The sequence below is a fragment of the Bombina bombina genome, chromosome 1 (genome assembly GCF_027579735.1).
Source record: "Bombina bombina isolate aBomBom1 chromosome 1, aBomBom1.pri, whole genome shotgun sequence".
Taxonomy (NCBI): Eukaryota; Metazoa; Chordata; class Amphibia; order Anura; family Bombinatoridae; genus Bombina; species Bombina bombina.
In genome coordinates, this window is record NC_069499.1 from 776527242 (window position 1) to 776541159 (window position 13918).

At 36.1% G+C, this 13918-nt stretch overlaps 1 protein-coding gene across 2 annotated transcripts in view; it reads left to right on the forward strand.

Annotated features, from left to right (window-relative positions):
- Positions 1 to 13918, forward strand: part of DACH2 (dachshund family transcription factor 2) — an 862115-nt gene that overhangs the window by 662943 nt on the left and 185254 nt on the right. For both annotated transcript variants that reach the window (XM_053699352.1, XM_053699351.1), the window contains 2 exons: positions 549 to 684; positions 1344 to 1424. In XM_053699352.1, the coding sequence (XP_053555327.1) occupies positions 549 to 684; positions 1344 to 1424 (217 nt within the window). The remainder of the gene's footprint in view (positions 1 to 548; positions 685 to 1343; positions 1425 to 13918) is intronic.

Below are 13918 nucleotides of genomic sequence, written 5' to 3' on the forward strand. Positions count from 1 at the left end.
GATAGATAATCCCTTTATTACCCATTCCCCAGTTTTGCATAACCAACACAGTTATATTGATATACTGTTTACCTCTGTGATTACCTTGTATCTAAGCCTCCTTATCTCAGTGCTATTTACAGACTTGCATTTTAGACAGTTAGTGCTTGTTCATGTATACCTCCACAGAAACAGGAGTGAGCACAATGTCATCTATATGGCACACATGAACTAGCGCTGTTTGGCTGTGAAAAGCTAATACAATACACTAAGATAAGATTTTTGAGGATTAGAGGTTATAAACTATATTAATATAGCAATGTTGGTTGTGTAAATCTGGGGAATGGGTAGTAAAGGCATTATCTATCTTTTCAAACAATAAAACAATCAAGTAGACTGTCCCTTTAAGTCTCTAAAAAGATACACTTTTGTTATCTGTCAGATCTGCCAGTAATGTTCAGCTTAAGAATGATTTTTTACCTTCTTTTTGGTAAAGGTTGGATATATTATTTTAATGCTTGTGTAAATATATTGTTCTAAAAACCAATCTTGTGCATTTTCTGTTTCAGGAAAGGATTCAGGAAAGCCCCTCCCCCTCTCCCTCCCTAGAAGATACTCAGCGGCCTGGCAGCCATGCGTCTTCACATCAAAGCAGTAGTGTATCTAGCTCACCATCCCAACTGGACACCATCACTGACAGAGTCGGTTAGTATTTGCTGATGTAACTTGCCCCATTTTTATGCTCAACTTGGGCTTTTACTTTTTCCCTTTGTAAGTTGGCAACCAGAGTGTGGTTCAGGTCTGGTTCTAGATTATGAAATATAAAGGTGCAAAAAGTTGACCTAAGAGATCATAGATGCAGTCAGTAAAGTTAAGGAACCTCATATTCAGCTACACGCTTCTATTTTTTGTACGTATCTATGTGCTCTGCGCACAAAACTGGACATCTAAAAAGGAATTATCTTGTACATTTAGTGGAACAATCACCTTTGGGGTCTGGGTGTGCTACAGTAATGAATAAGGGGGCATAGCCCCTACCAGCACCTACAGAGAACCACCACTAGTAATGTTGTAATGTTGTGACAGAACTGTTTTTTTTTTTTTACTTTGCTAACTAGGGAGAGTCCCATACTATGATTTGTCTAAAAGCTGACATCTATAGTGTTTAAAAATAAGTAAGACTTACAGAAACCATAACAATTATCATATCTACTTGTCTTGTAACACCTACAAAATTGTGTAATTCAGATATTCCACAAACCTTAATAAATGACATTACCTATAATAAAAAAATGTAAGCATTATCGTGCTCCTCTTACAGTGAGGGGTTACAGTAATGACCACATGCTGTTGTGTGCTTGCAGCTCTACTACCCAATTGCAGAGACGGAGACATCACTGACCAAGACAACACAAACAGTATAAAAAAGATCTCAAAAGACAAAGGTAAAGAAAAGTTTCTTCTTATTTTGTTTACAGTAAACAATCACATTATTAAAATGGAGTTTCACTTATCAAGCATTAAGTCACTGTATTTTCTTATGGTCTATAGAATTGTACCTCTGCTGCAATAAGGTACAAGCTATTTATGTATTTCTCCCTGTCTGTGCCTGTGAGATTACTGTAGGTTGAAATATACTACATCTCTTTTATAAAACGACCCATGATTAAACGTAGGTCAGCAAATTGTACCATTGTTGTTATATTGTGGGATTCTTGTTGTGGTCCTTACACTGGAAGATTAAAATACCTGTAACTCTTTTAAGATGAAAACTCAGTAGATGATGGAATGAGTAAATACTAATTTTGCTGTAAAAAAGGTAGCTATAGTGACATTTTGTTCTTCATATGGCAAATGGAATATAGTCATATAAAATATATGCTTTTGCGGATCTGCTCAGCACATTACTAACATTTCTGCAGAGATGTGCTTACATTCAGCCAATCACATGTAATGAGTTAATGGTAAATGGTGCAATAAAGAGAAAGACAGAGCTGGGCCTGCAAAGCATGATGGGAGAATTCTGCAAAACTAAAAGTCAAACCTACATTATTAGAATATAGATTTACAGTATAAAGTTTTACACTTCTGGGCTCTTTAGATAAACTTCGGTTTTACCCCTAAAGCTTTTTTATGTAGTGGCAATTACCCATTTACTAATATCATATGTATGTTAATAGGCTATAAATTCTTACCTTAAAGAAACAGTAAAGTAATATTTAAATGTTCATGATTCATATAGAGCATGCAGTTTTAAACAGCATTCTAAGTTACTTCTGTTAACAAATTCGCTTTGTTCACTTGGTATCTTTTATTGTAGAGTAAAACTAGGTATGCTCATAAGAGCTCAGGAGTGTGCACGTGTCTTTAGTACTCTATTGTGCTTTGCAACACTGTGTAACAAAGCTACCAATAATGTTGCAACACACTGCTGCCATAGAGAACTAAAGACACATGCACACTCCTGAGCTCTTATGAGCCTACCTAGTTTTTCTCTTCAATAAAAGATACCAAGAGAATGAAGCTAATTTGAAAACAGAAGTAAATTGGAAAGTTGTTTAAAATGTTATGGACGATACCGTGGGCAGTCTCTGTTATGAGCATGGGGGGAAAAAATGCATGATAGTATACACACCAATCAGCAGGTAATTATACTCTGATTGAACTTCCCTGGGGGTGCATTAAGAGATCTCCATATTATAAAAATAGGCTCAGCCATTTTTTTTCCAATAAAAAAAGTTTATAAAGGCGAAATGTGGATCTGTGCAACTCGACTTTACTTTTGTCTTTTGTGTCCCTTTAAGTACTGCTACAAAGAATATAAATCCTAGGTAAAAACAAGTGACTTTACATTTCTGATAAAATATAAATTTGATTTAGATGCTTCCTGTAACAATTATACGCATCAGAACCAAGTGTTGCTATGTAAAAGAACATAACCAATTGTATTAAAGTATACAGTAATGCATTTATGCACAGTAGAATATCTGAATATTAATAAAGAACATGGAAATCAAAATGTAAGTTTCAGAATTGAGATTAGGCATGTGCAAAAAATTGTTTTAGTTCATTTTTCATTTGTTTGCAAAATGAATAAATGAATTTAAACTCATTTCATTTGTACATTAGTTGCTCTCATGGAAAGGAGTTAAGCTACAACAAAGGATACCAAAATAAAGAAATGCATTTAAAGGAACAGTAAATTCAAAATTAAACTTTCATGATTCAGCTAGAGAAGTGTTTCTAAACCGCGGTCCTCAAGCATTCCCAACAGGCCAGGTTTTCATTATAGCTGAACTAGAGCACAGGTGAAATAATCAGCTGATCAGTAACCATGGTAACTAACCTGCTCTTACCCAATCAGCTGAGTATTTCACCTGTGCTTTAGTACAGATATAATGAAAACCTGAACTATTGGGAGAACTTGAGGACTGCGGTTGAGAAACACTTTGCTAGAGCATACAATTTAGACTTTGGTAATATAATTTGCTTTATTCTTCTGGTATCCTTTTTCTTAAAAGCATACCTAAGTAGGCTCAAAAGAAGCATTGCACTCCTAGGAGATAGCTGCTGATTGGTGGCTGCACACATTTCTCCTGTCATTGGCTCAGCCATTGTGTTCAACTGCTCCTCTAATAAAGGATGCCAAGAATATGAAGCAGATTTGATAATAGGAGTAAATTGGAAAGTTGCTTAAAATTGTATCTGAATCATGAAAGAAAAATATGCTTTTTTTTACGTCCCTTTAATAATTAAATTATTGGAAAATATGATTTTTACACACTATCTGAATCATAAAAAATTTAATTTTGACTTCTACGTTCTTTTAAAGCAATTTGCAAACGCTTTTTTTTTTAGGTTAGCTTTTTGAGAAAATATTGAAATCATTACATGGGCCTAAACCAGTAATCACAATATACTCTTTTATAGTAAGGAACAATCATAACTAAAAAAAAAACACAGAAATAATCCTTGCATATATTCCTCTTACACAGTTTAAAAGAATAAAAAAAATGTGCATAAAGTGAAAGGATCACCATTTATTAAGCATGACAAGTAAGCAGTTTATACAACTGTGGCAAACATATGTTTTCACATCTGTTTTGAGTAATATCATCATGATTTTAAAAATGATTTATAGCTCCTCACATCACAAACCGCCTGCTTTGCTGTTACTTACAAATTTACATCCAAGGACAACTTCATTGAAAACATGTTTATTGGAAACATAGAATATTGGAGAGACTGTCAATTAGCTTTGTGGGGAATTAATTACTAGTTCTGGAGAACCTGTTCAATGCCAGCCTTAAAAAATGCATTTATTTACATTAATTACATTATATACAGGGCATTTGTTATGGTGAAAATTGTGTTATATTTTTATTTTTTATTCTGTTTCCTATGTTGTGCATGTACAGATATTGCAAAAAAACAGGGTTTATAGATTATCCAGCTGTACATGATAATACATTACCTCATATATCCTAATGTTTTCATGTCCTTAAAGGGATAGTAAACACCAACAATGTTATTGTTTAAAAAGATAGATAATCCCTTCATTTATCATTCCCCAGTTTTGCATAACCAACACTGTTATAGAAATATACTTTTTACCTCTATAATTACCTTCTATCTAAGCTTCTGCAGACTGCCTCCTTATCTCAGATCTTTTGTCAGACTTGCATCTCAAATAACTTCACATTGTTCACACAGTGTTATCTATATGAAACACATGAACTAACACCATCTAGCTGTGAAAAACTGTCAAATGCATTCAGATGAGAGGCGGCCTTCAAGGGCTTAGACATTAGCATATTAGCCTTCCTAGGCTTAGCTTTCAAATAAGAATAAAAAGAGAACAAAGCAAATTTTATGTAAAAGTAAATTAGAAAGTTGTTTAAAATTTTATTCCAAAACTTCAGACAAAGCGACGTTTTGAGTCCAGAGACTCTTACTCATGCTTACTTAGCACGAGTTAGAGTCTCTGGACTCGAAACGTCGCTTTGTCTGAAGTTTTGGAATAAAATTAAAAATTGTTTCTAAGTGCTGTGGACATTGTTGCTCTTTTAACTCAATATGTGCTAAGATATTTCAACAGTACTCTTTTTAAAGGCATAACAGAAATGTTGCCATCCTTTTATATATATATATATATATATATATATATATATATATATATATATATATATATATATATATATATACTGTATATATATATATATATATATATATATATATATATATATATTAGGCTGACCATATTGCCGCTTTAAAAAGGGACACATATGAAAAATACATATGTCAGGGCTGTTTTCAGGGCTGTTTAAAGAAATGGTTTTGTATAAGAACCCTCACATATGTATTTTTCATATGTGTTCCTTCTTAAAGCGGCAATATGGTCAGCCTAATATATATATATATACGTTGATTCAAGTAGCCGTGTTAGTCCAGAGATTTAGATATCAAAATAACAAGAGTATTGCATTGAGCAATGATACTTTTTTTATTGGACTAACTATACATTTATAAGTTGACAAGCTTTCGGAAGAGTTCCTTTCTTTATCAAGTCTGGAGCAATACTGACCAATTCAATGGAATTTACAGATTATATCTAAAAACACAGAATAGCTAAGAAGACAGAAAGTGCAGGGAGAGGAGGAGGTGTCGTAAAAATCATGATGGGGGCTTAGGTAACAGGCAGACAGTGTCCAGTGTAGGAGAACAGACAGGGGAAATATATAGCTATACATAGAGCATATACTGACATAAAGTTATATATCAACATTGAATCAATATCTATAATGATGTGAAATTGTATATACAGGGGGAATACAAAAGTTAAAAAAAGACAAAAGTGTGGACATAGGTTTACCTGTGTACCTATGTATAAAGAATGTGGAATATACAATGTAATTGACTAAATGAAAGTAAATTACAAAAAATTTTGAGTCCACATTTAGTCCAGAATTAAACAAGTTGAAGTGCTTTATCATTTTCATTTCAAAGGTCTTTATTTCCATGGTGTTTTTTAAGTTGCCTCTGAGAATTTTGATTTTGAGGTTTTGAATAGAGTGGTCAGGTTGGGTGAAATGGTGACCAAAGGGGTGCAGTATTTTGTTTCACAGTGGTTTTTGATTGAGTGTCTGTGTAAGTTCATCCGAAGGTGCAGTTTTTGGCTTGTCTCTCCAATAAAGCATCCCACTTCACATGCAGTGCAATGTATCATGTATACCACATTTGCAGATATACTTGAATATTCGGCACGCCTGATATTGCACTGCTTGTGCAACTCCGCTTGTGAGTATAAACTTCTCAACATTTGCCGTGTGTCTGTTCTGTGTCTGGGATAATCTGCACCAAGAGCGGTATCTATTTTCCTTATATAGGTATTTTTCCCCCAACCCTTCAGAATCGTTGGTAAATTGATTACCCAGTGAACAGCTGATTTTACCCTTAGTGAGTCAGCCGAGCGGCTCTGAAGCTTCGGCTCACCTGTTATTGCACTGCATGTGCAAACATCCTTAACGCAAGTCATCTTTTTTCCAATATCCCTGGAGAGAGCAGCTATCGTTTGGGACATCATTCTGGATTGGACACAACTTTATATTGGGACATTCACTTGCTTTAACGGATGTTTATTTCTCCACCATATGATTGTGGTGACTATATTTAATGTTATGTCTTTGTATTTATAATTATATAATTCACATCCGTTGCTTTTTGCTAGACATATACCTTAGGATTTACCCATACTTTTTACTGCTAACTCATTGGCTGAATACTTTTTCTACGAAATAGCATAAACTAGGCGCACCTTTTTCCTGGACATACTACTCAGCATAAGTAGAGTCCCATTTGTTTTTCTATACTTGAATATGCCCCTTTAATGTTATAGGATTTATTATTGTGATTTGCTGTGCTGCTTTTACAAACGTGTTGACACAGTTTGCAGAAAGCTTTATAGCAGCACTTGATTCCATTCTGAGTGTTCTTTTTCTCAAACGGTAGCTTCCTATGTACCAGTTTCTGCTTTAGGTTAGGTGGTTGTCTGTATGCCAGGATTGGGGGTTTTGGAAAGATTTTTTGGAGCGTGGGATCCTCTAGGAGTAGTGGCTGTAAGTCTTTTATGATTTTTCGTATCCCTTCCACAGCAGGGTTGTATTTGACTAGTGGGATACATGATATGTTTTTCTTCTCCCTGTATTGTAGTAAGTGTTCACATGGAGTATTGAGGGCAGAGTTATTTTTTTTATTTATAATCCTTGTTTTGTAACCTTTTTCTCTGAATGATTGGGACAGTGTGATTAGGTGTTTGTCACAGTCCTTGGTATCTGAGCAAATTCTGTGGTATCTTGTAGCCTGACTGTAGATTATGGATTTTTTAATGTGATTGGGGTGGGAGCTGGAGCTGTGGAGGTAGCTGCATCTATCTGTTGGTTTCCTGTATACAGATGAGTGCAGTTTACCATTTGTGATGGATATTGTTGTATCCAGGAAGCTGACACAGTCTCTAGAAAAGTTCATTTTAAGCTTGATTGATGCATGAAATAGATTAAATGATTTATGAAAATGTTCAAGGTTTTTTTCTCCTTCTGTCCATATGATGAAAATATCATCTATGTAGCGAAAGTATTTGAAGGGTTTGTGAGGGTGAGTGGCTAGGAATCTCTGTTCTAAGTCAGCCATGAAGAGGTTTGCGTACTGTGGTGCCATTTTGGTGCCCATGGCTGTTCCCATGGTTTGTAAGTAGATGGAGTGGTTGAAGATAAAATAATTGTAAGTATATATTCTGTAAGTTTACTGACTGTATGTCAGGGTGCCAGGAATCAGACTGAGACGAGAAGTGCAAAAATAATCACACCTTTATTAATAGCAAAAAATAATAAAAAGTCCACAAGTCAAATAACAAGCCAGGAGTCAAAACCAGAGCTGGTAGTCAGACGAGCCGAGTCAGGAGCCAAAGCGAATAGTCAGACGAGCCGGAATCAGGAACAAGGAAAACAGCATAGTCAGGAACAAGCCAGGGATCAGGAACCAGGAAGGATGTCAGGCAGCCAGGTAATACACAGGAACTCTCACAAACAGATCTGAGACAACGCAAAGGCAAAGCATACTGAACAGAGGCCCTTTAAATAATACGTGATGACATCACAATTCTGAGACTGCATCCTGTCTCACATGGAGGATGCACACTAGTCTGGCCATAAAAGGAAGTGCAGGAAATGAGCAGAATCCCCCACAATGCCCCATAGTCAGGAAGAGAGGTGAATAAAATGCCTGCCAGCAGCACATGGCAAACACAACAGGGAGAAAACCCTGACACTGTAGAAGCACTATATGTCTGGTTAGGGCTGTCGGAGGAAAGAAACTTTAAGCAGGCATCAATACCATCTTTATGTGGAATATTGCTGTACAGGGATTCCACATCTATTGTCACAAGTATAGTATCCTCTGGCAATTCTGTTAGCTGGCTGATTTTGTTAAGAATATATATATATATATATATATATATATATATATATATATATATTGTACCTTTACTACATTGCAAATGATATATTTTAGTAACATTTAAAACAAATTTATTATCAAAATTTCATTGTTTTGCAGTCCAGTGACATAACCTTAAAAAAGCCTCCAGGGTATTGCCTATCTTATTACCTTTTCTTAGGCCAATCAGTTCTGTGCAGTTATATGGTAATAATATTGTTTTGTGGTTCTGATTTCTGCAGAATGTACTTTTATCTCTCTAAAGGATAGTGGGGGAAATACAATTATCTAGTTAAAGGGACAGTCTACTTGAAAATTGTTATTGTTTTAAAAGATAGATAATCCCATTATCACCCATTCCCCAGTTTTGCATAACTACCACTTTTATATTAATATACTTTTTACCTCTGTAATTACCTTGTATCTAAGCCTCGGCAGACTGCCCCCTTATCTCAGTACTTTTTTTATAAACTTGCATTTCAACCTATGAGTGCTGACTCATGCATAACTCAACGGGAGTGAGCACAATGGTATATATATGCCACACATGAACTAGCACTTTATAGCTGTGAAAAGCTATTAAACTGCACTGAGCTATGAGGCGGTCTTCAAGGGCTTAGAAATTAGCATATGAGCCTACCTAGGTTTAGTTTTCAATAAAGAATACTAAGTGAAAAAAGCAAATTTGATTATAAAAGTAAATTGGGAAGTTTTTTAAAATTGCATGCTTTATCTGGATCTTGAAAGTTTAATTTTGACTTTACTGTCCCTTTAAATTACAGGTAAAATAAGGTATAATAAATTATGAAGGTAAACTGAACCCCATTGAGGATAAGAATGTGTCTTTCTCCTGAGGGCCCCCCCTTCCAATCTGTATCCTGGGGCCCCCTCTACTGCAGCCGTATGTGGTTGTCACTCCCTGTGACATCATCACATTTGTATATAATTATGTCACAGGTTGTCTGTTGCTTTGCTGGGGGATTTAAAAGCCCATTGGGCCGAATTATCAAGGGCCAAATGGCCTTGAATACCCCTTCAGGCTCGGTGGAAAATCGAGTTAAGAAGCAGCGGTCTTAAGACCGGCTGACTGCCAATTAGGCACAAATCTGCAGGGGGCAGCATTGCACAAGCAGTTCACCAGAACTGTTGTGCAATGTTAAATGCCAATAGCGTATTCTATCTGCAATCAGTGATGTCTGGCGGACATGATACGCTACATTATATCATGTCCGCCAGACATTGATAAATCAGCCACCATATCTCAGCTTCCAGACCACTTACATGGGCAAGAGAAGGAGAGGAGTCTTCTCTTTCAAATAAGGGGTTGCCTGTTCCTTTAAAATGTAGGTGACAGCTGTAAAAGTGGCACACACCTAAAACAGGCTTAAAGTGCTATTTACCCTGTAGGGGAGAGGACACTAAACCCCTATCCCCTATCGCTCTACCTGCTTGTGGTAGAGGAGCAAGTGTCTTGTCATTTGAGATCACTTTTCTGCTTAGAGATGCAAGTAATCACTGTTAACAACAGTGATCACCTGTTCCACTAGAAAACGGTGGTGAGAATGGCTATAATAGAGCCCCTTTCTCTATCTCTTTCTCTGAATTAATTAGAGTAGTATAAGTCCCCTCAATTGATTACTGTGGTAATGGGGATCACCTGCCCCAAGTATACACGCTTGCAGTATTTGATGGGGGGTATAAAACTCAGCTGTGTGTGACACCTCAGTTTTAGAAGAGGGGATCCCCTTATCATAAGACTCCTGATTTATACTGAGGTCCTACCATGCAAAGAAAGAGAAGTGTACTAATAATGATCACCTGACTAGCTATATTTTGTTTTGCTGTTGTCAGGCCTCATGAATCCATGTTTCTCTAAACTAATAATTAAAATAAATGAGAGAACTGATTAAGTTTAAAAAAAGATGATATTTTGTAAAATACTATATAGTAGGGGGTTTTTTTGTTTGTTTTTTTGGTGAACTGATTTATGTTTTGTTTTTTCTGCTGGGCGAGTTTGGAGCATATCAAAACTAAGCTTACTGTCAAAATGGGTTAAGCCACCAATTTTTGTGTAATTTTAAAATGTATCTAATATTTGTACAGTTAGATATTTTAGATCTACTGATTCTAAGCATAAATCTCAAGACGGTGCCAAGTGACATAAATAATAAATCGTATTTTCTGGGTTTTAATTATTAATTTTATTGAAAAAAATAAAGATATAATTTTTTTAATTTTTGGTGTTTGGGACAGGTAAACTGATGTTTAATATAGGACCATATTTGTGGTTGAAATATTTAAGAAATAATGACTTCCATATTGCCATTTACCATATACGCCAAAGGAAACGGCACAAAGTTTTACCACTTTTTGTGTTTTTATATCAGGGTGTTTTTTATATTATGATATTTCTTCAAACTAAAGTTATTTTCTAAAGATGCTTTTAAATTTGTACTGAAATAAAAAAAGGAATAATTTCTATAGGTTCCTCACAGAAAAAAAAGTTTATGTGTAAATGTAGTTAGGGCACACAGGTAGGCTGACCATATGTCCCGTTTTGAAAGGGACAGTACCGTTATTTTATGTTTCTTCTCCCGTTCCGTCGTTTCTTTAATAATATTAATTTTGTCCCGTTTTGAGGGTTATCAGACTGTGTGGCCAGCGCAAGTGTTATTTTTAGCACACACATCACTTACTAAAAACTTTTAAACTCCCCGGGGTGGGAGAGCAGTTGTTTATAACTGCAGGGTTGGGTTGGTTTGGGTGTTGGGTGGCTGTGTCCACATGATCCACAGCAACGCGTCTATGCCACCCACACTCAAAATTAGGGCATGATCATTGAAAGCAAGTGACAGCAGGTCAGTACTCAGTCGTGAGCTGTCAGACTGAGCTGAGGAGCGATACTGGTCACAGGAGGGAAGTTAGAACTACTAGCTAGTGCCTAGTAAGGACGTGAGTCGGACTAGATCTGTCATCATCTGATGTGATGATCATCTGCCTCTGCCATCATTCGAATTAGTGGCTGACCATCCCCAGAGAGATAATTCTTGCCATCTTCTTGTGTCACAGTGTGAACATACAAACATAGTGATCAAGTAGATCAACTGTCTAAGTTCTGCAAGAATTGTGCACGGCCAAGGTAAGACAAGTGTCTGTGCCTGTCAATCAATTTAATTGTCATTAATTATGCTTATTATGCTGCTGCAGTGCTGGTTGTACAGACGTTATAAATAACGGTTATCATTATCAAGTAACTATTTCCACATTTTTCTCAGTTCTTCCACCATGTAACAATGATTTTGGGCAACTCAGCTAAAAAAAATCTACAACTACAAATCCAGATCTTCAAACCAAACGCCTGTTCAGAGGCTACACTTTTACCCTTTAAAATCAGGTAATATGGGGAATTTGCCTTGACAACATAGAGGATAATATCAATTTTGGAAACATTGAGTTAAGGGCATGTGATTAAAAAATGTACACGTCACATTCCCAATTTAGATCATGAGAACATTGTGAAAACACTGTGGATGTTATAGCTCTACGTCTACCTAAAATGTTTTGTATGAGTTCCTCTGTCACTGAAGGATAATTGTTGGCTCAATAGTTTATATTCATGTCATAAAAGTTAACTTTTGTTCAAATCTTACTTTTTTTCCTATGAATAAAGAATATTAACCCCGTCCCGTTTTTGACATCTCAATGTCCCGTTTTTGTCTCAAGGAAATATGGGCAGCCTACACACAGGGGTCCTAGAAGGGTTAAACAACTGCATTAAACAGATGTATTCAATGGCCTTTTTTTAAAGGGACAGTCTAGGCCAAAATAAATTTTCATGATTCAGATAGAGCATGTAATTTTAAACAATTTTCCAGTTTACTTTTATCACCAATTTTGCTTTGTTCTCTTGGTATTCTTAGTTGAAAGCTTAACCTAGGAGGTTCATATGCTAATTTCTTAGACCTTGAAGCCCACCTCTTTCAGATTGCATTTTAACAGTTTTTCACCACTAGAGGGTGTTAGTTCACATATTTCATATAGATAACACTGTGCTCGTGCACGTGAAGTAATCTGGGAGCAGGCACTGATTGGCTAGACTGCAAGTCTGTCAAAAGAACTGAAAAAGGGGCAGTTTGCAGAGGCTTAGATACAAGATAATCACAGAGGTTAAAAGTATATTATTATAACTGTGTTGGTTATGCAAAACTGGGGAATGGGTAATAAAGGGATTATCTATCTTTTAAAACAATAAAAATTCTGGTGTAGACTGTCCCTTTAAGGAAAAAGCGTATAACCATACTGGCACTTTTCACCATACTCATAACTACTAAGTATATTGTACTTGCGCATAACACTTTCCATAGGGACCATAGCTAAGGAAGAAAAAAATTGAATTGAAAATATAGGCCCATATTATAAGTGGAGAGCTATTGATAGTGCACTATGTGCTATCAATATTGCAGGCTTGCGAGCAGAAAGGTGGCTGTACTTCCAGAAGTGTGCATATATCTAGAGGTAGCATTGGCAAAATGTTTAGGTGAATATGGCTGTAGGAAGTGGCATTCTTTTTGGTTTTGCGCCGGAGATATCAGTGTAAAAAAGTAACACACAGAGATCTGTGCAAATTCTGCTGCCATATTCAGCATTCATTTTGCAAATAAAAGCTGAATCCCGAAATGTTGTCAATACCTACTGGAAAAAGTAAGGTCTCCCTAAAAGATGGGTTGTCTATTTAAATCCGGTGCTCATAAGTGAGAAGAGGCTACATTTGGCAGAAGAGACTGCTGGTATTGTGTCACAGAGTAGATTGAGGGTCAGGCAATTTGAAGCTCTCGTCAATGCTGCAATGTCCCTTAAAAAATTTTAGAAAGGAAAATTTTAGCTTGAGAGCTGTTTATCTAGTTCTGTAGGCTTCTGAATGTTAAAAAGAAACACAAACATTACAAAAAAAGCCCCCAAAGATGTTCCGTGATTTCTCTCCATGCTGGCGAGTTTATGATTATCAGGTCCTTAGTGAAAATTAAGGGGGAACAAGAAAGGGCAATAGAAGTTGGAAAATTAGATGCACAAACGAATAAAGAAAATGCACCACCTTAGTCCAACCTCATTTTGTTGTATAAGTAAACACTTTGTTATCCGGTTCTCCCATTTATTAAACTCTTTTAAAGGGACAGTAAAGTCAAAATTAAACGTTCAGGATTCAGATAGACCATGTGACTTAAAACAACTTTCCATTTTACTTCTATTATCAAATTTGCTTGGTTCCCTCAATATCCTTTGTTTAAGAGTAAAGCCAGATAGGCTGCTAGGAGCTCAGGAGCATGCACGTGTCTTTAGAATTGTAGCAGTGTTTGTATTCATGTATAACATTGCTATAAACAATGTTGCAAACATTGCTGCCAGATGGCTCGAGACACATGCACGCTCCTGAGCTCGCCTAAGATTATTA